This window comes from Psammomys obesus, unplaced genomic scaffold, assembly GCF_907164565.1.
Source record: "Psammomys obesus unplaced genomic scaffold, mPsaObe1.curated_primary_1811, whole genome shotgun sequence".
NCBI lineage: Eukaryota > Metazoa > Chordata > Mammalia > Rodentia > Muridae > Psammomys > Psammomys obesus.
The window spans coordinates 21,272,293-21,296,460 of NW_026587216.1; the positions used below are offsets into that span (position 1 = coordinate 21,272,293).

Below are 24,168 nucleotides of genomic sequence, written 5' to 3' on the forward strand. Positions count from 1 at the left end.
CAGGCGCCCCGCCACCACCCGGCGGCGCTTGTCCGGCGGTCCGTAGCGGCGTCCGTGGCCTCCGAGACCGGCCGTCCCGCCGGGGCCTGACACGGAAGCCTCTTCACGCCGGGCCCCGACCCGGCGCTGACCGGTTCGTGACTCTCCTGCCAATCAGAGGCCGCTTTGCCAACCAATCCCAGGCCGTGGAGTGTCCTCTTCGGCAGCTCGGCCCTTCGGCTCCTCGGCTCCTCGGCATTTTCCGTGGCTGGGCCTTCTCCGGCTTTCCCCCAGACCCTGTCCCTGTCTTGGCCGTAATTTCCCGAGTTTCTCTTCAGCCACTTCCGGGTCCTGCGCCGTTCCGGAAGCCGGCGAGTTCCGGAAGCGTGGGTAACCCTGCCTGGGCTAGGAAAAGCCCAGCTTGGCGGAGGACGCTTGAGAAAAGGTTCCGCGGCGCCCGGGCGTCCCGCAGAGCCCGCAGGTCAGTGTCCGCCCGGAGCGCAGCCTCCGCGGTGCGGCGTGCGGGCCCCGCGGCCCCGGAGGACGGCCTGGCCACGCTCGCCTCGGCTGCGGGCCGCGCTGGCTTCCCGCATTGCTGGATGGAGCCGCTGGGTTTCCGCAAAGGCAATAAAACAAACCAAACTCCTAGTTTCCCCTAGGATAGCGCTGTCACACACCCAGAGCGACGCCGCTAGGAAGGAGCCAGCGCCTTGCCCGAGGAGACTTTCACACAGCCCGAAGTGGCCTCCTCGCCATTAAGCGTAGTAGATGGACTTCTTAAACTCGGATTCGAGAACCCCTCGGGGTCCATCATCTGGGGCTCCTGGAAAAGATTTTGCGTTTGAGTACGATGGAGTTAACAACCTTCCCGAGAGCCCATTCGCTTAAACTCAGTTTTGCTCTCCCGTGGGCGGAAGGTTTTTGAAGGTGTTGAAGGTTTTTCTTAATGAAATACCTTGTGAAGTTCGTTGAAATCCATTGGTCTGTTACAAGGAATGTGATAATCATTTCTGTTTTTCTTTTGGGGTCCTTAAAAGTGGTTGTTGGTTCGCTAATTTATTTGTGTTCCGTTTTCCACACACCAGATACTTAGCAAAAGGACTTTTCACGGACTGAAAGTTTTTCAGTCTTGACAGCTTCAAATGTTCTAGGGCACCCTTTGCCGAATTTTTGTGTTGACAATTTTAGGTAATTACAGGATGACTTAAGAGTCCCCACCCCCACTCCTTTACCAGTTTGTAGTCAAAACACCTTCCAGGAATGTGTGGCCTTTAGTTAAACCTGAACAGAATGAATTTCGAGTGGCTGACTTTTCTTTCTTTTTACTGACTGGATCTCTTTTGCATTACCAATTACTTGTATCCAGAACGATTACAGTTGAAAGACCAAGAGCCAGGAGATTTGAAAAAGGAGTCAGTAGAATTACTTAGAAAAAAAGACACCCCCCCCCTTTTTTTCCCCTTAAAAAGTAAAGTAACAACACAATAGGCCACTGAAATGAAAAGAATTAGGTTCTAGTCTTGATTATAGTTTGCCTCTGCCCAACTTTACCTTTTGGCCTAATTCTCTGTTTTAGTAATTAGAGGTAGCACTCAATCTGTGGTTTTAAAATTGTTCCATAAAAGAACTTTTGTAGAAATTTCCTGGAGCCATGCAGAGGAGAGACAAAGCAAGCCGACTGTCAGCTGTAGTTTAACAAGCACAGCTATTTATGTGTTCTTTTATAACAGTGTTCCTGTTAAGACTTAATTCATATCTCGGACCAGATGATCAGTCTTTCCTTTTAGCATGAAAATTCTCTTTCTTAGTACAATTGTTCATTTGTTTTCAGTGTGCATTCATTTGGTTTTTCTGGCTTCCTGAAATTATGTATTCATAATTTCTAAAAGCTACAAAAATGATAATGCTGTTTCATTTTATGAAATAATGTTTCAAGTTTAGTTCTGTCTTTTTGGTCATAATTCCTAATTTCCATTCCTCCCCAATATTATTCTTTTTTAACTGTAATTAAAATCCTTGCAGTAATTTTCTGTTTGACCAAGTCAATTGCTGAGCCTTGAAGATAGGAGCTGACTTGCTGACTTCTCTAGTAAAATTCAGGATCTAGTACCATATGTTTCTCAGGGCATTAAGTAATTTTCAGGTTTCTATAGTACAAAGAAAGTGTGAGCTTTGTCAGTTTTTATGTCTGAAGCAATATTCACTAGAGATCCATATATGCCTCCCATTACCACCACCACCGAATGCACTTTTCTTGTTGATCTGAGTTGGATAACCAGAAGGTAGGCTACATATTCCCTTTTTCTATGACATAAAATTAGCCTCTAAGTATGTCCCTCTTTCTTTCCTTCAAAATGTGAGAGAAACCTTGAGAGAACATCCTCAGCTGTTCCATTTTCCTGTTACCATGGGCCTGGTGCTATGGCTTTCAGCCCAGTACCATGGTTTTAATACTTGGAGATAGGGAAGGGAAGAGGATCATGCATGCTTTGCTAACCCCGATGTGAGCTGTGTGTCTTTCCAGCCATTTTCCTTCTGTACAGTCAAAAGTCTCTTCCTATATTGTTTTTTGCTCTTTTAATATGCATTCCTTTTTTTTTTTTTTTTAAATCAGAGCTCAGGTTTCTTTCCTGAGTGGGTCAAGGAGCTTGAAAGTAATTCTGTATCTCTTGTCTTGCCCCTGTGTTCAGTGGATGAGTTGGCCTAACATCTACCTTACATGAAAATCTGTATTCATAATAAATGATCATGCCACATTTTTCACCCATATAAGTCTCTTTGTTTAGGTTTGACATTCAATCCCTTTGACTAATTCTCTGACCACATGTATGGGGGGAGGGCATGTAGATGAGAGCATGGGTGATTTACCACATTCCTCTAATTTCTTTCTTCATCTGTAGTTCAGAGAGCTTGGTTATGAATTTGGTCTTTTGAATGATCCTGAAAAGAAAAAACTTTGCTTTTCATTTTATGGAATTACATTTGATGCAAGCTCAGCAACCACCCAATCCATTCTAAGTTTGTATGTACTTCAGTTTTTGTAGTGATTACCAGAAATTTACTAATTGTTAAATTTCCATAATTTTTTTTTTGTCTTAAAGTAGAGATGATAACAGCTACTGTTTTAGAAAGATTCCATGATACAATATAAAGGAAATATGCATTCTGGTGCAATTATGTATCACATGGTAATTTCTCCTGTTCTGCAATTGATACATCTTTGTTTGGGGGTATTTTCCCATTCTCTTTTGCCATAAAAATTGCAGCTAAAATTATGTTCTAATAATTTTTAAGTCATTTGGAATTCATAAGCAATTTGATTCTAAAAGTTGATTAATGGACTAATTTGAAGATGTAGCTTCTTTGAGTATTTCATCTGTCTGTCTGTGCATGCTTGGATTAGAAGGTTGCTATATGTGGTATCTATGCACTTAATGTTTAGCCTTTGAAAATAATTCCTTCAGGGTGTCCTCTGGTGCCACCTTACAGTACTTATACTTCTGGGCCATCATCACCTTGTTGGTATAAGGCACAGGTACAGAGCATGGCTCTGCCACTTCTAGCTCTGTGACTTTATAGTAGTTACTAATATATATATATATATATATATATATATATATATATATATATATATACTAATATATATAGTACATTTACAAAGTCAGTGTTTGCTATACCAATTACAAAGGGTTGTTTGGCTTGTTTTCTAATTTTGTCCTTCCAAGCTTTGCAAAAACACTTCTTGTAAATTACCATTTTTTATTTACAATTGTTTTTTTTCTCCAATTGATGAAGACTGTATTGTGGTAAAATGACTTGTCCAGAGTCAATTTGACATGCCTTTTCCTATGTGCACTTAGATATGTCTTTAATGTTGTGGCATATCTTCTGAATGATGGAGAAATAGCAGCTTTCTGAAAAATAATAATATGCAAACCTTGCTGCTTTCTTTAAAAAAATGTATGATGCTATGTCAAGGTATTAGAAATTTTGTTTTAAGTTTTTAAAATAGTGTTTTGGTTAACTTTAGATACCGAAACAAATACACAATAGCTAAAACAAGTAAGCTCTCTGTGTGTGTATGTATAAGATGAATTAGATGAATTACAGTCTTGAAAATTATACCATTTGCTCTTGGTTTCTTCTGTCTTCAAAAATGGGGGAAAATGTATTTCCTCTCTGGAAATACAGAGGAATTTTTCTTTTGAGAAAACTGCATTCCTTTTATCTTTCTTACATATTTTAGAATAGTTAAGAAAATACTAGAATTTTGATTAAGAACCCTGTTCAAGTTAAAGACATGTGGAGACCTAAATGGCCACAGTTTGAAAACTTTATATGTCTTGGATATGTCCAAAGGAGCATTATTGTGATTTATCACACTGACTCTGTATGAAGTATTGAAACTAAATTTATTTGTGATGGAAGGAAGAACAACGGAATAGTGGCAATTCATTTAACAAGTCTGGCAGAGTGGGATTTGAACTTACGAATTGTTGGGTTTTAGCCCTGTTCAGAGTGCCAGAGGTCATGGTATTCTGTGGGTCTCTGCTGTGGCTTTTCTCCTTACCTATGTTTGAAATGTGCTCTGGGAATCCAGTTAAGTCCCTCTCTGATGCAAGTCCCATTTGCTAGTATTGATTTCAGTACAATGGACAGTAAATCTATCAGACTATACAAAGAAGATAAAGTAGTAGAACAGATTCAAAACTTAAGATCTGCACTTAAAGATTATTCACGTAGCCTCAAAGTATGAAGTTTTAGCTTAAAACTTATAAAAACCTAGAGGAAATAAAATGACGTTATAGTTCCATCCACTTTGATTGGTGGAATTTCAAAGACAGTATAGCAGTGATTTTTGTCCTACTAAGGATGAGTTTCCTGTGATAAAACTGCAAAAGAACATGGCAAGGGGAGAGACACAGATGATAACTTAGAGATTAATAGGAATTCCAAGGTTTCTGCTGACAGTGTTTACAGGACTGTAAATTTAAATGTAGAATTTCTGTAGACAGTATGCATTGACAAATATGTTTAATGGTAATACATCGAGTACTGAGAGTCCCAGAACAGGTCAATAATAATGTGTGTATTGATAGCAGCAATGTAGGAGATGTTACTTGGTATTATGGCTAAAAATCCATGTTATCCTCTTAATCATAATTACATTAATATTGATAGGGCCTTGACAATATCCACGTTACTATTGATAGATTTCTGTCAATAACATGTTTTTAAATAAAATATATTCATTTACAATTTGCACCACACTCAATAAAAGCTCTAAAGTGCATACTGAGAACTTCCTTCTTCCTCAATGAGATAAAATGATTTACTGTTTTTTTCAATGTATGTAGATGATAAAGGTTTTATTTCGAAAAGAAAATAAAAAATTAAACAGTTATTTAAGGCATAAGGTTATATGTTGCTGTTCTTCAAAAACCTGTTTTTCAAGAGGTGTTTTTGTTTTTTGTTTTGTTTGTTTGTTTGTTTTTTAATCTGAAAGAAAAGCAGTGTGGCATATCCCCTGATAAAATGTCAACAGGGAACCTTTTTAATGGTTCTTAGTGCTGGGTCATTTGGTCTTAAACATACTTATGTGACAAGTTAGTTTAATTATCTTAACCATAGGAAGTATTATACTTTTTAACCTATCTTTAACTTGTCTTCAGCATCTCTCCCATGTATCCTTAAAGAATTGGAAGTGTCTCTAATGCTAATGTGTATATCACAAATTATAGTTTTATCACTTTTATGTTGTTAAATAATTAAAATTATTCACTCTTTGCCTGAATAGTAAATATTTCTTAAGATTAGCATGGTGCAGCAAATGAGGGGAAAAATGTGTTAGGATAGGCCATTAAAAGGTGGAATAGAATGAAACTTGTCTGGGCATTTTGAAAAAAATATCAATCTTATTGTTTTAATTCGGAATAATTTCAACTAAGAAAAGAAAAATGTTGACAGAAAGTCTTGAAAGTAAACTCTATATGGCCTGGCTGATGGTTGAGCATTGCTATTGGCAATCACTGTAACAGCCAGTTACAGGAGCAATTAGCAATAGGGGCCAGGAAAGTACTGGCTTACCAAAAGTAGTAGAAAAAAAATTATCTAAAAATCTTTTTTTTTTCTTTCTTTTTCTTTTTTCTTTTTTTTTTTTTTTTTTCTTACAGGTTATTTACTTTGTATCCCAGCCATAGCCCCCTCCCTCATTCCCTCCCAATCCCACCCTCCCTCCCTGCCCCTTTCCAAGTCAACTGATAGGGGAGGACCTCCTCCCCTTCCATCTGACCCTAGTTTATCTGGTATCTTCAGGACTGGCTACAATGTCCTCTTCTGTAGCCTAGCAAGGCTGCTCCTCCCTTGCAGGGAGAGGGAGGTTGAAGAGCTCACCATTGAGATCATGTCAGAAATAGTCCCTGTTCCCCTTACTAAAGAACCCACTTGGATACTGAGCTACCATGGGCTATATCCGAGCAGGGGTTCTAGGTTATATCCATACATGGTCCTTGGTTGGAGAAACAGTCTCATGAAAGACTCCTGTGCCCTGATATATTTGGTCCTTGTGGAGCTCCTGTCCTTTCCAGGTCTTACTAAGTCCCCCTTCTTTCATATGATTTCTTGCACTCTGCCGAAGGTAAAACCTCTTTTCTATTGAAAATAAATTACCTTCTCTGAAAATTTGCTGCCATTGTGGACAACTTTTGGGCTGTAGAAGTCCTGCAAGTGCTTTCTCTTTTTTTTTTTTATTAAATTTTTTATTTTTTATATATTGATTACAGTTTATTCATTTTGCATCCCAGCTGTAGCCTCCTCCCTCATTCCCTACCCATCCTACCCTCCCTCTCTCGTCTCCTCCCATTCCTTTCTCCAAGTCGACTGATAGGGGTGAACAGCAGTTGTCCTCTCACTCAGTGGCCTGTGCTGTCAGGTCAACCTTCTGAAATGTAGACTGTGCTATGTCTCTTCTCAGTGATGCTCATCACTGCAACATCCCTAACAGCCTAGGTGCCATGGCCCAGCATCCCATCTCTCTTGCAAAGCCTCCCTGCTTTCTTCATAGCAGATGGCGTCCTCCTTTGCAGCCAGGTGACATGAAAACACAGTGATTAACTAACCAAGGATACTTTCCAGCAGCTCCTGCTGAAATTGAACTCCAAGAGCCTCAGCGAGCCCACAACCAAGAGTGCACATCTCAGGCCTTTTGCACAGCCTATTCCTTTGTCCTAAGTTGAGAAAGAATTTATCTTCTTGTCACAGAGGTTTTGTGGCCCTGTGTAGTATTTTCAGGTTTTGAAGTCCATTCTTTGATTCTGAGATCCATGGCCAGTTCTGATTTTACTAAAGCTCTGTTAAGTTAAAGTACATGAGAAAAGGAAGTTCACTGATAATAAATATTTAGATCAAATCTGCTACCTCGGAGATTGCCTGGCATTTATATGCCCAATGAATATTAGATAAATTGAATAAGTATTTGTCAGAGAATTAGAAGTCACTAGAACACAGACTACTTCCATTATGTTGAAAATGATTTTATGTGATTTAAAGGCATTTATGGCATTTTTTTTTTTCTGTACTTCACGCCTATTACGGGACAAATCTTATTATGCTGCAGTGGAAGGAAGAGGATTCTATAATCAGATTAATTGAACTTCCAATTATATTTATTTCATCAGTTTCCTCTCCTGGGCACTGCCCTTCTCTAAAGCTAGCATTCTAAAAGATATGTGCCTGCCAGAAAAAGGGAGTGGGGAGTGGAGTGGAGTTGGAGGAGAAGAACTGGATAGAGTATTTTGTTGATAAACCCAGGTTGAATGCTTTGACTGCCTGTGCCCTCCCTGATGAGACAAAGTACCCCAGAAAGAGATAATATCTTTGTGCTCTTGAGGCTTCTTCATTTCCTAGTCAGGTTCAACCATGTTGATGGGTTAAGTTGCCGAGTGTATTGGTAGCGATGGAACCCAACCCCATTCTCTGGAAATCCCATTTTATGATCTTGTTCAGACAAGATACAAACTATATGTGAGATAATCCTCATGTCATATCCTCCTGCCTGGCTCACATAAGTACATAAAATAGTGATACCATGTTTACAGTTTATCTGCCACAATTACATTTTAATGACATAGTCAATATTTCCTGGAAACAAATTCTTTTGACACAGGTTTAGGCATTATTGTGAGTAATAATGAAGATTACAGTCCTTTCAAATGAGATTTGCCAAGATCAACTTGTAGTCTTTTTCTTTTATGCCCATCCTTACCCATGGTAATAACAATGTGGTAATAAGACTTCTTTATAGTTTCCAAGCCACTTTGTAGCATTATTGAGTTTAATCTCAACAACCCATTGAAGAAGCTGTTATTTCCAGCTTTTAGAAGAAGTATCTGAGGCAAATGAATTTTTTGATCATATAGCAAGTACAGAGCTAGAACTTGAGTGCAGGAACGTTTGATTTTACCTTTTCTCAGTCTGTCACAGTTGTCTAAAAATGTATGTAGAATAAAGGTGAGGTATTCCATACTGACAAACTGTGTTCTGTAATGGACAGTGTTTGTTCTAAGTTTATGACTAAAACAAGTCACGAAAACTATTAAAATCTTGGAAATAAATCCTAAAACAAAACCCAGAGAAACAAATTATTCATCTGGGAAGGAAAGGCTGAAGAGCAGTTTAATAATAAGTCATTTGGTCTACTAAAAAACCTTACCGAGGGAGGAGAATGGGCCCAGCTGTTCCTAATCTACACTGGGGCCAGGCTTAGGGAGTAAAAAAAGCAAAGAAAAAAAAAAATGTTAAACTGTAACAGAAGAAATAAGAAAGAATTTTTTATAGTATTGTTAAATATTGGATCTGCTAGGCTGTCTTAAGTCTTAATTCTCCTTTTCTGGTAGTCATTAAAAACTCCTTGCTACATGATCTCAAGTATGATTTCGCTAGAAAGAAGGATTTTGAAAAAGGTTTGTGTCAGGCAAACTTTTCACTGACTGTACTAAATATCAGTTAAAAATTGAGGCAGAGGTGTCTTGCCTAATTATCACGTTAGCTAAGTGTGTTCCAATGCTGTTCACCTAGTGTATGGCCTATTGACTGGCTACCAACCCTCCCTATCTCATAGGACTTCACAATTGCTCATTCCTGAGCAACTCCTATAAGCAGCCAGTCTTTGCTGAATTCTAGAGCTTTAAGATTAAGATATTTATGTACTCCAATCTGGCTCTTTAACAATTCTAGTAGTTAGAGATACTTAGATTCGCACCACTAGCCTTATAAAGCAAGCCTAACATCTCATCCGCTATGTGGCTAAGAAAAGCCATCTGTCAAACTCAGTGCTGGGGACCACGTATGCAGGATTTACATGATGACTTGAATTGGGCAAGTACCCGTATAGGTTTGTGTTAGCTAACCAAATAGTGGTTTTGTTTTTGTTTTCCTTCTGCTATATACATAATGTGATTACATTAGGAGAAATATCACCTTAGCTCTGTGCACGCACTTGCTTCCCTTTTCAGACCTTCGATGACAGCCTTACTTAATACCAATGCATGTTTTTGTCTATATTCCAAGATCCATTTATGATTGGGATTTTTGTGGAATCAACAATGACCTGATTTCACAAGGACTGCTTAATAGAAAAAGAGATATGCTGAGTCAGTGAAAGGTTTATATCAGCTTTTGTAGATGCAGTGATAGAAACCAGCTAGAAATGAATGACAGGAAGAACATGCAGCATTGAAGAAGACAAGTGATAGGAAGCAAAAAAAGTTGAATTTTGCTTTGACACTGACATCATTCTCAAGTTTTTGTGTTTTTGTTTTGTTTTGAGAATTTGAGACAGAAGTTCTCAAAAATCACTAGAGCAGTTATGAGAAAGGTGAAATCAGGAGGTCCCATTACATATGTAATAAATCAAAAATCTGAAGAGTGAAGCCCAGCAATCCAACAGATCCTGTGAGTGACACTGGTTAGCTCTCAGATTTGAAATCTACTACATAGAGGAGTGAAAGTATAAAGTATGTTAAATAGCAAAGATACAACTATGTTCCTACCTAAGACTTGCTATAAACAAAGTTGAATTCATTGTGAGGAGATACGAACTACCAGAAGCATGTATCACTGCCTTCCACATTTACTGTTTAATTACAAAAAGTAAATTTGATCAGAAATGCCCGGACTTATAAAAGTCTGCACCCAAAGTCTCTGTCCCATGTTTCCATGATAGCTCTGAAGGCATCTTATAGAAACCCCAACTTCAGCGTTGTATGCTTGGTCTTCCCCTCGTGTACTTCCCATGTTAGAGCACTGGGTCCCCATCCAGTTACTTACTACTCAGTTATTTTTCTTTAGGTAATTTTTGTCAAATAGTGTCAGCTCTCCCATCTCATTTTAGATTTCAACATTCTTTTTTTTTTTTTTTTTTTTGTCCCCACTGATAGGTTTGTAATTTACACCACCATTAGGTTCTCAGTAGGTCAATCTAACGGCCTGTTGAATGGTCAGTGTGCTTCCAGCCCTTCTCACAGCTGGCAGAAATCCATTCTGAAGAGTAGCCAGAACAAACATCTACTGAGCAGATCTGATTAGATTTTTTTTCTTGGGAGTGTTGACTGAATCTGTTTACCCTCCTGGTGATAGATAGCTCTTCTCTAGGAACTGGTCTTCAGAAATGCAGGTGGAGGCACAGTACTCGCCTGTTTTATATGACGTACCCTTTCAGTCCCCCTCATTTAACCTAGGCAAATTGTAGGCTCCAGCGTGCTCACAGCTGCCTTTCATTCTATCATATCACTCTCTGCAGCATAGCGGGTAAAGAGCAGATGGACCACAAACTTGGAGAAGTAAATAAGAGCCTGTATTTTATGGCAATTGTAAATAATTTTAAAGGTAATTTGTCCTTTTTTTTTTTTACCCTAAACTTTCATCCTGTTCATTTATCAACTAATATAAAATGCTTCTGTGTACCAGGAATTATGATAGCTGCCCTGATTCAACTCTGATAGTACCCAAGTAGTCATAGCATCAGTGCTTATCATGTAGTAGAGGAAATAAATGATTGAAAAGTACATTCTGTCCAAAGTATAGATGCCAAGGCAGGAAGATAGAATGCTGAGAGAACACGAAGCAGGGCGGCCAAACTACCTTGTAGAGTCAAAAGAAAGTAGTACTTGACCTGGTACTTAGCTGAGGAAGGAGGACACATGTTCCTTGCAAAAGAAGAAAAAAATACACTTTGTAAAGTGGTCTTGCTTGGGTTTGGAGATGCATGTATTCGAGAATGCGTCCACGATGGATGTGTCTGATGGGCTAACAGGTAGATAAAACAATAGAATGAGTTCTGGTGGAGGGGAGAACAGCCAGACTGTTTTAGAAAAAAGGTTTTAGCAGTTAGAAGGTAATGAATGCATGAGGAAAAAACAAAACAAAACAAAACTATTTTGTTCTAAGAACTGACCATCATTGGCATGGATTGGATGTGAAAAGTGAGGAAAGTGGACTCTTTCTCTTTTGAACCCTTTGCTTTCCTGCAGCTCCTGGCAAGTATGAGGCAAGGGTCTTTTGAAGCAGACTTGCAGCACATCTCTTCACCACGTCGTGGGTAAGCTGGTGAGTGCTGAAGGGGCCATAGGAATGGGGAAAGGTGAGTGCTCCCTTAGAAGGAACTGGGATTTGTATGGTATCATCATTTTTACTCATGTCTGGTTTTGTGGAAGATGTGAGCAGGAAATGACCCTATATTATTCAAGGGTCATTTTGTTTTCTGTGGTTGAGCTTGTTAAACATAAGGTCTCTGCCACTAACTTAATCTAGGACATATGAGCAGAATTAAAATTCACTTCTTGAAAATGTCTCATGTTGTCAGAGATAATTCTAATTTCAAGAAGTATTAGGATGTTTTCAGCTGTTTTACTATCTAACATTTCAGATCTACCGTTAAATAAATTTCATAAAATAATGAAATTTTAAATGATTGGAAAGTCATTTTTGTTTCTAGCCTTTTGTTTTGTATACGAGAAATGCAGGGTGGGGAAGATCAGGTGAAAATCTTGGTTTCAGACCACATGGCCCACTAGCAGAGTTGATATCCACAGGATCTACACCTCTAATGTAAGCCTGGCCTCTATATGTTACTGTCATAGGCCTTTCAAAGGCTTGAGAACGTGGTTAAGCTTAGTGTGATGAAAATCCTTTTTCTGTGTGTGTCTGTTTTCTAGCCTATTGGTTAGTAATTGACAAAGGCTAGAAATGTGAAATAAAACACATGATGACCTCATATATGTATACATTGTGACATAAATACTGCAATTAAACAAACATATCCATCACAAGGTGCCTGCATGTGCATTTGAGACACAGTCTTGGCCAGCTTCAAACAGACATGCTGACATATTAACTATAGTAGCCATGCTATACAAAAGTGTCCATAATTTACTCAACTTCTAACTTAGAATTGGAATTTTTGAACAAAGTCTCCCCAATTTTACTCTTCTTTTGAAATCACAACTTTGCCTCAGCTTCCCTGAGTTCCACATACTTAGATTCTGCATGAATGTAGATCAAGCAAAGATGCACTTAGAAACTAAAGATAATTTGGGTCATAGTTTGAGGTTTCTGGTTCATTTAAAAGTTGTAACAGATTTCATCTGTTCTGTATATCAACTGCTGCAGTGAGATGTTTTGCTGCTCTAATTAGTAATTATAAATGACCTCTGAAGCACACCTACCTAGCTAACATTAATTAACTTTGTAGATTTTTCTGTTTTTTTCTCTTTTAGCATATATTTCTTTCCTTGTGTATTATGAAATTATTATAGTATGTATTTTTACCAGTGTTTTCCCTTGAGCATGTGTATCCAAAGTATACATTAGTATTTTAGTAATGAAATATAAGTAAAATATATTTGAGAAAGTTTGTGACTATTTTAAAAACACACCCTTGAGTCCCAAAGAAGTACTGAAAATCACAATGAGGTCTTGATTTAATCATCTGTTGCCATATTCTATGTAGTTCATCTTTCTCCATTTTGTGTGTGTGTGTGTGTTATTTGGCCCCATTGTAGTTTTAGGATTTTAATCTGTCTGCCAGAATATCCAGCCAAACAATTAATTGTGTAGAGGTATGTTTGTGGAGTCAGTAAAAAGCTGTTCTCTCTCTCTCTCTCTCTCTCTCTCTCTCTCTCTCTCTGTGTGTGTGTGTGTGTGTGTGTCTCCCTCTCTCCTTCCCCCTCCCTCCTTCCTTCCCTCCCTCCCTTTCTCCCCCTCCTTCCCTGCCTTCCTCACACACACACACACACACTCTCTCTCTCTATGTATATCCCTCTCTCCATCCCTTTCTTTTTTCTCTAACTCTCTCTCTTCCTCTCTATATCCATCCCTCTCTATCATCCTCTCTCTCCATAACTCATAAGGGCCATAGGATGGGATTAGTGGGGAAGGAGCAAGATATAAAGAAGGGAAGAAGAAAAGAAAGAGAGGTTCCAATTAAGAAGAAATTGTTGCCGTTTTTATACCACTAATAGGCTCGTCTTCTGTGTTTCCAAGCAGCTGAGACGGTAATAGAAGATTGCCACTGCTTGCTGTTCCCTAATTGTATGTTTCCTAGGCAGCTTCAGAGAAGACATGTCTGGCAGAGAAGAGAATATGAAGAGTGCAGACAGAGTGCTGAGGATAAGTCAGCTGGATGCACTTGAACTGAACAAGGCACTGGAGCAGCTCGTGTGGTCCCAGTTTACTCAGTGCTTTCATGGATTCAAGCCAGGGCTGTTAGCTCGCTTTGAACCAGAAGTGAAAGCACTTCTGTGGCTTTTCCTATGGAGGTTCACCATCTACTCCAAAAATGCGACTGTGGGGCAGTCAGTATTAAATATTCGGTACAAAAATGATTCTCTTTCCAACCCAAGATACCAAACACCAAGTAAAAATCAGAAACTGGGGTATGCTGTGTGCACCATTGGGGGTAGGTGGTTAGAAGAACGAAGTTATGATTTGTTTCGAAACCGTCATTTAGCGTCTTTCGGGAAAGTCAAACAGTGCATGAATTTTGTGGTTGGACTTTTAAAACTGGGTGAGTTGTTGAACTTCTTGATTTTCTTGCAGAAAGGAAAGTTTGCAACTTTGACAGAACGCCTCCTTGGCATTCATTCTGTATTTTGCAAGCCCCAGAACATGCGTGAAGTTGGCTTTGAGTACATGAATAGGGAACTTCTCTGGCATGGCTTTGCCGAATTTCTGATTTTTCTTTTACCACTCATCAACATCCAGAAGTTGAAAGCCAAATTGTCTTCTTGGTGCATCCCCCTCACAGGAGCTGCTGCTAGTGACAGTACGCTATCCAGCAGTGGCAAAGAGTGTGCTCTGTGTGGAGAGTGGCCCACAATGCCACACACCATTGGATGTGAGCACGTGTTCTGCTACTACTGTGTTAAAAGCAGCTTCCTGTTTGACATGTACTTTACCTGCCCTAAGTGTGGCACAGAAGTGCACAGTGTGCAGCCTCTGAAATCAGGAATTGAAATGTCAGAAGTGAATGCTCTTTAGAAACCAAATTGTTTCCTCTGAGAAAAATGCATTATGTCCAAGTCCTTGGCATTAGTCATCCTCAGTATTGTATATAGGTGTCTTTTAAAAGGCATGTGCTGCTCATTCCCGTCTTCTTCCTTTCCAAGCACAACTGAATTCTAATCATTGGAAACTAAATGATACTAGAGAATCTTGTAAATGTTCGTGTTACTTTTTAGATCACCTATTACATGTCTTAATGTCAAGAATAATGGAAAATTTTTGTCAGATGAATACTAAGAATGACTAAGAATGTTCTTTCATAGAAAAAGGTCAGACTCTAAAAATAAAAGACTTTTGAGACTCTGAGATGAGTGTGCATTCATTTTCAGAGATAACAGAACATCACAAGCTGACATCATAAGGCCCTATTGCACTGAACCTCAAGTTCTAATGTCTCACATGTAACTAAGCTTTACCCTGAAGCCAGTTTTCAAAAGTTCAGTCCAGAGCTGTCAGACCCTGCAGAAGTGAATTCTTACATTGAAAATGTAAAGTGTGTTGAAGGCAACTTAAAAGTAAGGTATCAGGACTGAGGGACAGCTGGTATGAAGAACACTGTTTCCTGAGCATCTGTCTGGGATCAGAGCTCATGTTCTCTCCAAGCATATTGGTAATTTTATGAAATACTGGCGGTCTTCTGTACACTAATTATACAGCAAATCATAGCAAGTCTCTTCTTTTCTCTACAGTTTTCACTAAATGAACCCTTTGTGGAGTAATAATATGAAAATAATGGGACTGTTTTTAATCACTTCATCCAAAACAATAGCACTTTTAAACAGTCTCAGTTTTTGTGCCTTCACAATATGCTAAAAATCTAATTGGTTCACATGTTAAATAATATCTATCTTTTTTTTTTTATACTCTAGTGATGTAACAACTTGTGTTGATCAGTCTCTAGTCGATTAGAGTATATGGAAAGGTGGGTTTTACGCAGCAAATGTAGAAGCGTGAGTATATGAATGGTAGACTGTTGTCCATCTCTGCTCACATTTCATTCAATTCGGAGGTATTGATGCAGCTGAAGATACAGTAATGAATACAAGAGAGTAATATCCTCCAGCGTCCATTCACCTAATGCTGGGCCAGAGCAGCTTCAGTTTAGTGTAAGACAGGCAAAGTGGCCCACAGCTTGAGGAGAATGTGTCTAAAGTTAACTTTTTCTCTCATTTTAAAATTTTACTGTGAAAAACCGAAAATTCAAGAAAATACACAATTTAAAAATATGATGACAGGATGCACATATATTTCATTCATTGCATTGTATGTGCATTTCTTTTTTTTTTAACTTTTATTAATTACACTTTATTCATTTTGTATCCCCCCATAAGCCCCTCCCTCCTTCCCTTCCCCCCTTTCTGCATGCATGCCCCTGCCCAAGTCCACTGATAGGGGAGGTTCTCCTCTCCTTCTTTCTGATCTTAGTCTATCAGTTCTCATCAGAAGTGGCTGCATTGTCAGGGTTCTAGGTTATCTCCATGGATAGTCCTTGGTTGGAGTATGTGCATTTCTTATTTCAGCATTCTTCACCATTGTAACACAGATTCTGTCTTCTTTCTCATGCTAATAAATTTTCTGGAGTGTGTTTAGGACTTTTGAGTTCTCACTAGATAAAGCCACAGAGCTGGCCGAGATGACCCAGTGAGTAAAAGGATCTGCTGCCAATTCTGACAACTTGAATTTGATCCCCAGAATCTGGATGGTGGAAGGAAAGAACCATGTCCTCTGACCATTGCATATGCACTATGGAGCTTGTGTGTGCGTGCGCTCACATGTGCGTGCATACCCATGTGTATATACAACTCAGATTGATTTTGATAATTAAGAAAACATTTTAGTGATGTGAAATCAGCGAAATCAGTGAAATTAGCGAAAGTGAAGAATTCATGTCAATACGGCTGATCCCTTCTGGATGATCCAGTCACCTTTAAATAAGACTGGTGAGATGGCTCAGTAGGGTAAGGTTGCTTGCTTTGCTCTCTACAAAGCCTGAATACCTGAATTCCATCATTGAAACCTTCATGATTACATGATTGAAGGAGAAAATTGACTGTCACTCTCACAAGTTGTCTTATCACCTCCACCCATGCCACAGTACATACGTACACATATGGGAATATAAATGTAAAAAAAAATCATCTCTTTCTAACAGGCTCACTCCAAGAGTTCTCCTTTTCTTATCCTGAGGCATAAATGACATGAACTTGGTTTGAATCCCTGCCAATTCTGTGTGTATATCCAGGCAATATATATGAAACTTCTTTGCATTGGTACATCGCACATACATGTTTAGGACACTTCTTAGATAGCTTTTTGTTATTGTGGGGGAAAAATGTTCTAGAAAGCAAAGGAGAAAGGAGTTATTTGGATGCCATGATTTTGGCATTTTCAGTCCCTTAGTAAGTTGTATCCAATGTCTCTAGATATGTGGGAAGGCAGAGCACCCCGGTGAAAGCCCATGGTGGAACAAAGATGTCCCCCCTCATGGCAGACAGGCAGGTAAGGTACACTGGTCTAGGGCACAATTCCAAGGACCAGATTCCTATAACTAAGCCAAAGCTAGTTTCTTCCTCCTCCCCATAATAATACCAAATTATCTATCCACTGATGAGATCAGAGCTCTCATTCAGCTACTTTAAGTTAGCTGGCAGCCAAACTTTTAACACTGGAGCCTTCAGAAGACAGTTCAGATTCAAACCACAGCAGACATGGTAGTAATAATTCTTTCTATTACTGCTGTCATTAGTGTTCAGCATTGGCTTCATTCTCAGGGAGAATATTGACCACTTTAGAAGTTAAGAGGTTTTCATTCTGCCAGCTTTCTTATCCCACTGGATTGACACCTCTTACAGATCAGTACAGCAGAAACAGTAGCTCACTGTTGCTGCTCTGCCTTGGATTATATGCACATTCTTAAACCAGTCCTGATAGGGGTCCCGGGCTCCCAGTTACTGTGGGTGACACTCTCTAGTGTACACCACATGAACATAATGAAGTGTTGTGGGCAGCCTGACCACGCTAAGAAATTGAAATGCTCTTATTAAAGAGGATGGGCCACCATTTTATCATCTACCTGGTTTGACAAGATTGAACGTTTGACATCATTAAAAGGAACTGGATGTCTTAGAATACAAATATGAAAAGCTTGAACTCAGTATGAGCCATACACCAAATATCTTGTCAGATATTTTTTTATATACTGAAGTATAAACTTCAGCAACTCTGTTGTCATCATGAAAACAGTACTTTATAGATATGCTAACAAGTGCAACTGCAATACAAATATTGTGGACATGGTAATTTTTCTGTAGACCCTAATAGCACTTTATAAAATACATAATTGTTTTTTTTCAGGCTGCCTGAAGGGATTTTATTTTATTTTTTTAATTCTTTATTAATTACACTTTATTCACTTTGTATCCCCCCTGTGGTTCCCTCCCTCCTCCTGTCCCAATCCCTCCCTTCCTCCACCTTCTGCATGCATGCGCCTCCCCAAGTCCACTGATAGGGGAGGTCTTCTTTTCCTTCCTTCTGATCCTAGTCAATTAGGTCTCATCAGGAGTGGCTGTATTGTCTTCTTCTGTGGCCTGGTAATGCTGCTTATGCCCAGGCTAGTCTGTGACTCCTGGACTCAAGTAATCCTCCTACCTGCCTCAACCAATCCAGTAGCTCTAGCTGTTTTTGTTTCGTGTGTGTGTGTGTGTTTCAGGTTTTATTTGTTTTTAACATCTGTCCTCTCTTAGATTTCAAATCTGATCTTTGTTCTTCACCAGGTAAAAAAAGCCTTTTCTAATATATCTTCAGAAAAAGTTAGATGAACACATTATCATAAATTTCATTGTTTAGCAGCAGTTAAAGAGGTATGATATGGAAGAAATATGTGCAGTCGTCCTTGAGAGACTGGTTCCAGCCTTCCTGTGGATATTCCAAAATCTGCTGCTGTCCTTATTTACCCCTTAAAGAAGATAGGGTAGTGTTCACATGTAACCATGTACATCCTGCTGTGTATATTAAATTGACATAGATTCTTTAGAATATTGAGAACAATGGAAGTACTGTGTAAATAATTGCTGTAACATGCAGCTTTATTAATAGTGGCAAGGACAAGGCTGTACATGATCTTAAAAGACGTGACTTTTAAGAAGTCCGGTTGAGTTCACAGATTCAGAGCACACGGACACTAAAGGCTGCTGTATATATCAGAGATCCACTTTTTGAAAGATATTAATGTGCAGGAACAGACAGAAAAAAATGGTAGATTTTAGATTCACCAACTCTCAGGGCAGTGCTAGCATCTATCAGTCCCTAGACATCAGCCACTCTGAGAAGGAAGACACAGTACACACAGTTGTTTCCTCTAGCTGAAACTGATGCTTGAGGCAGTTGGCTACCACTGCAAGACCGCCCTTGATAGAGTAGCTGGGTACCATGTCTTAATGTATGTAACATAGAGTGTTGGGCTTTCCACTTTAAATAGAGTGTTTGGTTTTTTGTTTGTTTGGTTTTTTTTTTTTTTTTTTTTTTTTCCTTGCTAACGGGATTCTTGACCTAAAACAAGCTAATGGCATGGCAGGTAATCAATGGATTTATGAGTGACTGACACACTCAAGTGCTTGCTGCAGGAGCTCTGCCTTGCTGTAGATGGCTAGGCCTCCTGGCCAAGTTCTATGACAGTCTCAGAGGCTTCTATTAGGCCCTGTCTCCCTGGGCATTGCCAGATTTGTTTTAATATGAGGCAACTGGTTATACTCCTGAGTGGCCTCAGAGCTCAGTGTTCAGGAAAGAAGTATCATATTTTGTTATGTGAATGATACACCTTTATTTTAGCCTCAAGAACTCAGCCACTTACGAATGATTTCCCTTTGTTAAAGAAATTTTACACAAAGATTTTCTTTTCTCTCCCATGCAACTTGTTCTCATATTCAGTGTCTGTCCTGTTTATTACCTGTGTGGTTTCAGTGATATGTCTTAGTCACTAACATATCAGAGCTGTGTATGTTCTGCACTTTGCCAAACACCTGTGAATTAAATGAGTGACTCTGTTTGAACAAATTTCATTTAACCTTTTTGGACATTTCATGTGTTCCCCTAAAAAATAGACATTTCATATCTAACTCTTGGATTCGTGATGGGGAATAAATCATTTTCTCAAAAACTATGAGTCCCTGCATTCATTCTTCAGTACTCAGAATATATTGTGAATACAACAAAACCCTGCTCTCATGGGGTCAATATTCTTGGAGGTATGATTGGTGGAGAACATGAGTAAGAGAAACCAGGTTTAAGAAGTTCTCTGCAGAAAATACAATCTGCTAAAGTATGCAGCAAGGATACTACATTGGGAATATGTACATATGTCTGAAGAACTGAAGTTTGAGAAACACCCAAAGGGTATGGAAGACAGCCTAGCACAGGACAATCGAGGAGAAGTAGGATATGCTTAAATTGACAAGAGAGGCTGTTATCTGTTGCAGGGTCAGGAGAGATCACTGTAAGAAGGAGCAAAAGATGTAGAAAATGAGGTGGGTGAGTTGCTATGGGTATATCTGTAAGTTATTTGTGAAAATCTAGATGTATTTGAAGCACAAGAAAGTCACAGGAGAGCCAAGTGTAGTGGTGCACCTGTACTCCCGGCACACAGGGAGTCAAGCAGGTGGATCTCTGTGAGTATGGGGCCAGCCTGGTCTACAAATCAAGTCCAGGACAGCCAAGGCTACACAGAGAAACCCTGAATGGATTTAAAAAAAGAAAAATAGAAAGTCACAGGAATTTTTGAAACAAAGAATGTGATGACAAAGTATTTATTAATTTATCTATTTATTTATTTATTTATCTATCTATTTATTTATTTATTATGTTATTCAGTTTTTATCCCGGCTGTAGCCCAGCCCCATCTCCTCCCAGTCCCACCCACCCACTTTAGTCCCCCCCCCATAACCCTTCCCTAGTCCACTGATAGGAGAGAACCTCCTCCCCTTCTATCTGACCCTAGCCTATCAGTTCTCATCAGAGCTGGCTGCATCATCTACCTCTATGGGCTGACAAGGCTGTACTTCCCAGGGAGAGGTAATCAAAGAGCCAGCCACTGGGTTCATGTCAGAGACAGCCCCTGGTCCCCTTACTAGGGTATCCACTTGGAAACTAAGCAGCCTATGGGCTTCCTCTGAGCATGGGGTCTAGGTCCTCTTAAAGCATGGTCCTTGGTTGGAGTATAGGTCCCTGCAGGGGTTCCTGGGCCCAGATTTTTTAGCTTTGTTGGTCTCCTTGTTCTCAAGGAGTCCCCTTCAGGTCTTTCTGTCTCCCCCTTCTTCCATAAAGTTCCATGCGCTCTGCCCAAAGTTTGGCTATGAGTCTCAGCATCTGCTTCAATACCCTGATGGATAAAGTATTTCAGAGGGCCCCTGTGGAAGGCTCCTGTCCTGTTCCTTGTGTTGTCCTACTTTCTATCTCTATCCTGTTTGCCCTTCTGAATGAGGATTAAGCCTCTTGCCTAGGGTTCTCCTTATTGTTTAGCTTCTTTAGGACTGTAGATATTTGTGTGTTTATCCTGTATTATATGACTAACAATCCACTTATAAGTGAGTATATACTAGTCTTTCTGCTTCTGGGTTACCTCACTCAGGGTGATCAGAACATTACCAACCTTATTCTGTGAGTCCATAGTCACCTTGATACCTAAACTGCACAAAGGCCCAACAAAGAAAGAGAAGTTCAGACCAATCTCGCTTATGAACATTGACATAAAAATTCTCCATGAAACACTGATAAATGTGTTCATAAATCCAAGAACACATTAAAGATATTACCCACCACAACCAAGTAGGCTTCATCCCAGGCATGCAGGGGTATTTCAACATACTTGATGGAAATGTATGATGGAAATGTAATCCATCGTATAAATAAACTGAAAGGAAACAACAACAACAACATGATCATCTCCTAAGATGCCAATAAAGCATTTAACAAAATCCAAGTCTACATTTTAAAGGATTACTCTGGATAATATGTGGGGAAGTAAGAGTAATAGGAAGAAATTCCAAACAGCAGTCTTTGTGAATCACATATGTTGTTCTGGTTGAGCTCGAGAAAAGCATCAGCCATATCACACAGCCTTGGGAAATCTAGGTAGTTTTTCTGAGCCCCTTCATAGAGGCCTCCTGGAACAATTCCTCAGGAGCCCATTCAAAGTCTACTATAATTTGAACAGAGTTCTAATGAACTTTCACCAGCAGACTAAAAATACCAGAAAAAGGGAGAAGGAAACTGGTCTTACAGAAACATGTAATAATGGGCAGCCTTATATCAAAAGAAAAATTTCTTTAAAAAAAAAAAAAAGCCTATAATCTAGCAGCAGCGTAGGAAGAAGCAGTCTCTAAGGATGAACAGTGAATAGTAATTGCGGCTTAAAAAATGGCCTTGGTTCATCAATAACAGCTACCTTATGTGCTATATAATTTGATTAAGACAGGGAAATTAGTATTGCTATATTTGACAAAGCCTTCAAACTTGGCACTGAGAGGCAAAACTTGATTTATTTGAAACATTCTCTTTTTAAACAAAAGATGCTTTTACTGATGGTATTCAATAAGAGAAATGTTGCTGTTTTTAAAGGATATTTTCAGCAACAGAACAATTTCTAAATGTTCTGTTGAGCCAAACAAGTTAGCCAAATTCTCTATGGACTGACAGAGTTTGATTCTCTGAGGCTAGGCCTAATATTTAGTGTGTATGTTTATATAAACTAGTATGGAATATACATTCACCTTCACGAGTACAAATAAGTAAGGCACTCTTTTGCACAACTCTGTGTGTGTGCCCTTCAAAGAGTGTATAAACAAGAAATAACCATTTTTTTCTTCTTGTTTCCAGATAACTTCTTGTTTCCTCTGTTTACTTTTTTTTCTTCCTTCCTTTATTTATTTTTTATTAATTACATTTTATTCACTTTGTATCCCCCCATAAGCCCCTCCCTCATCCCCTCCAGATCCCACCCTCCCACCCCCTTTTTCACGCATGCCCCTCCCCAAGTCCACTGATAGGGGAGGTCCTCCTCTCCTTCCTTCTGATCTTAGTCTATCAGATCTCATCAGGAGTGGCTGCATTGTCATCTTCTGTGGCCTGGTAAGGCTGCTCCCCCCTCAGGGGGAGGTGATCAAAGAGAAGGCCAATCAGATTATATCAGAGGCAGTCCCTCTTCCCATTACTATGTAACCCACATGAACACTGAATTGTCATGGGCTACATCTGTGCAGGGGTGCTAGGTAATCTCCATGCATGGTACTTGGTTGGAGTATGAGTCTCTGGGAAGACCCCTGTGTTCAGATTTCTGGTTCTGTTGCTCTTCTTATGCAGTTCCTCTCTGCTCCAGATCTTACTATTTCAAGAGAAAGTTTTACAGTTTTAAACATTAAAAAAAAAATAAAAATGCAAGCACCATTTTGCATGGTGTCCCTCATTGACTCTCAAGTTGAGTTATTAATTTGGCAACTACAATGAGTCAAACAAGGTTAAAGCCACTTACTCGTAAGGCCAGGAGATGTAAAACGGAGTCTATTCTTCCCATCATTAACTTTCTTTTTTGTTAATCATAGAATAGTATATTCTTCTTAACATGTGTAACAGGCCTTTTCTAAACTCCAGAGTCAAGGAAACATAAATCTTTTGAATTAAGTAACACTAACTTTCCAAATCAGGCTGATGTGGACATGTTTATATCCATCAAACTCAAAATTGATCAGAAGAAAAGTATATGAATTGTGGGTATAGATTTATTGAAAATATGTTCAGTACAACATTGTTCATAACAAATGTGAAACCTCAACTAAATTAAAGAGTAAAGCTGTTTAAATAAAATAATGTTACATCAATACTGTGAGAAAGAATGTTCTACAACAATGTGTATAAATCATTTTAATATGTTTACCATGTAATAATAAGGTGACAAAGTAAGATCAAAAATTAAGTGTAATACAATCTCAATTAAATATAAACAAACATCAACAGTAAATGCCTTTCAATGCGACTCGGTTTTGATTTTTCTCTGCATTTTGTCTATTTTCTAGATTTTCTAAAATTAGCAAATATTTTTATTAGCACAAAAGAAAATATTTCTTAAAGATCTCACTGTGCATTCCATTTCATTAGACTTGCTCCCACAAGTATGGTGAGGAGGGAGGGAGGAGGCATTATTCAATTGACCAAGGGCAAGTTACTAGTGGACAAAACACAGGGAAATAGGACTGTCCTCTCCCTACAAACATTAACTGCCTGTAGCTCCTCAGAGAAGGTGAGGCCTATTTATCCCTCCCCCATCCATGACAGTCTTGTCAAACTGACAAAAATCTATAAAGTGGAAAAGACTTCATGGGAAGAAGAAAGGTTTCAGTTGAAGGAGATAAAAGAAATTCTTTTGTGTTTGGGGGGATTCAGAGTTGTTCCTGGGATAAGAGAAGACTAATGGAGGGTGGGATACAATCAACTCTCTCTCTCTCACTGTCTTCCTCCCTTTTTTCCTCCCTCCCTCACTGCTTTACTCCCCCTCCCCCCTCTCTCTATCTCCTGTGTGTGTTTTCAAAGGAATAGTTTTTTGCATTTTAATACATATATATGGGTTTTCTTATTTTGTTTTTT

General features: G+C 39.1%; 1 protein-coding gene across 4 annotated transcripts; it reads left to right on the forward strand.

Moving 5' to 3' along the window:
- Nucleotides 1-267: 267 nt before the first annotated feature.
- On the forward strand, nucleotides 268-14,844 carry Pex2 (peroxisomal biogenesis factor 2). Of its 4 annotated transcripts, none has more exons than XM_055603512.1 (3): nucleotides 268-460; nucleotides 11,508-11,583; nucleotides 13,580-14,844. In XM_055603512.1, exon 3 carries the CDS (start codon nucleotides 13,597-13,599, stop codon nucleotides 14,512-14,514), a length of 918 nt encoding a protein of 305 aa, XP_055459487.1. In that variant the 5' UTR covers nucleotides 268-460; nucleotides 11,508-11,583; nucleotides 13,580-13,596; the 3' UTR covers nucleotides 14,515-14,844. The 4 variants fall into 4 exon arrangements, with proteins under 4 accessions (XP_055459487.1, XP_055459486.1, XP_055459483.1 ...); XM_055603511.1 differs by having other exon boundaries at nucleotides 13,584-14,844; XM_055603508.1 differs by having other exon boundaries at nucleotides 269-460; nucleotides 11,508-11,617.
- Nucleotides 14,845-24,168: the final 9,324 nt, after the last annotated feature.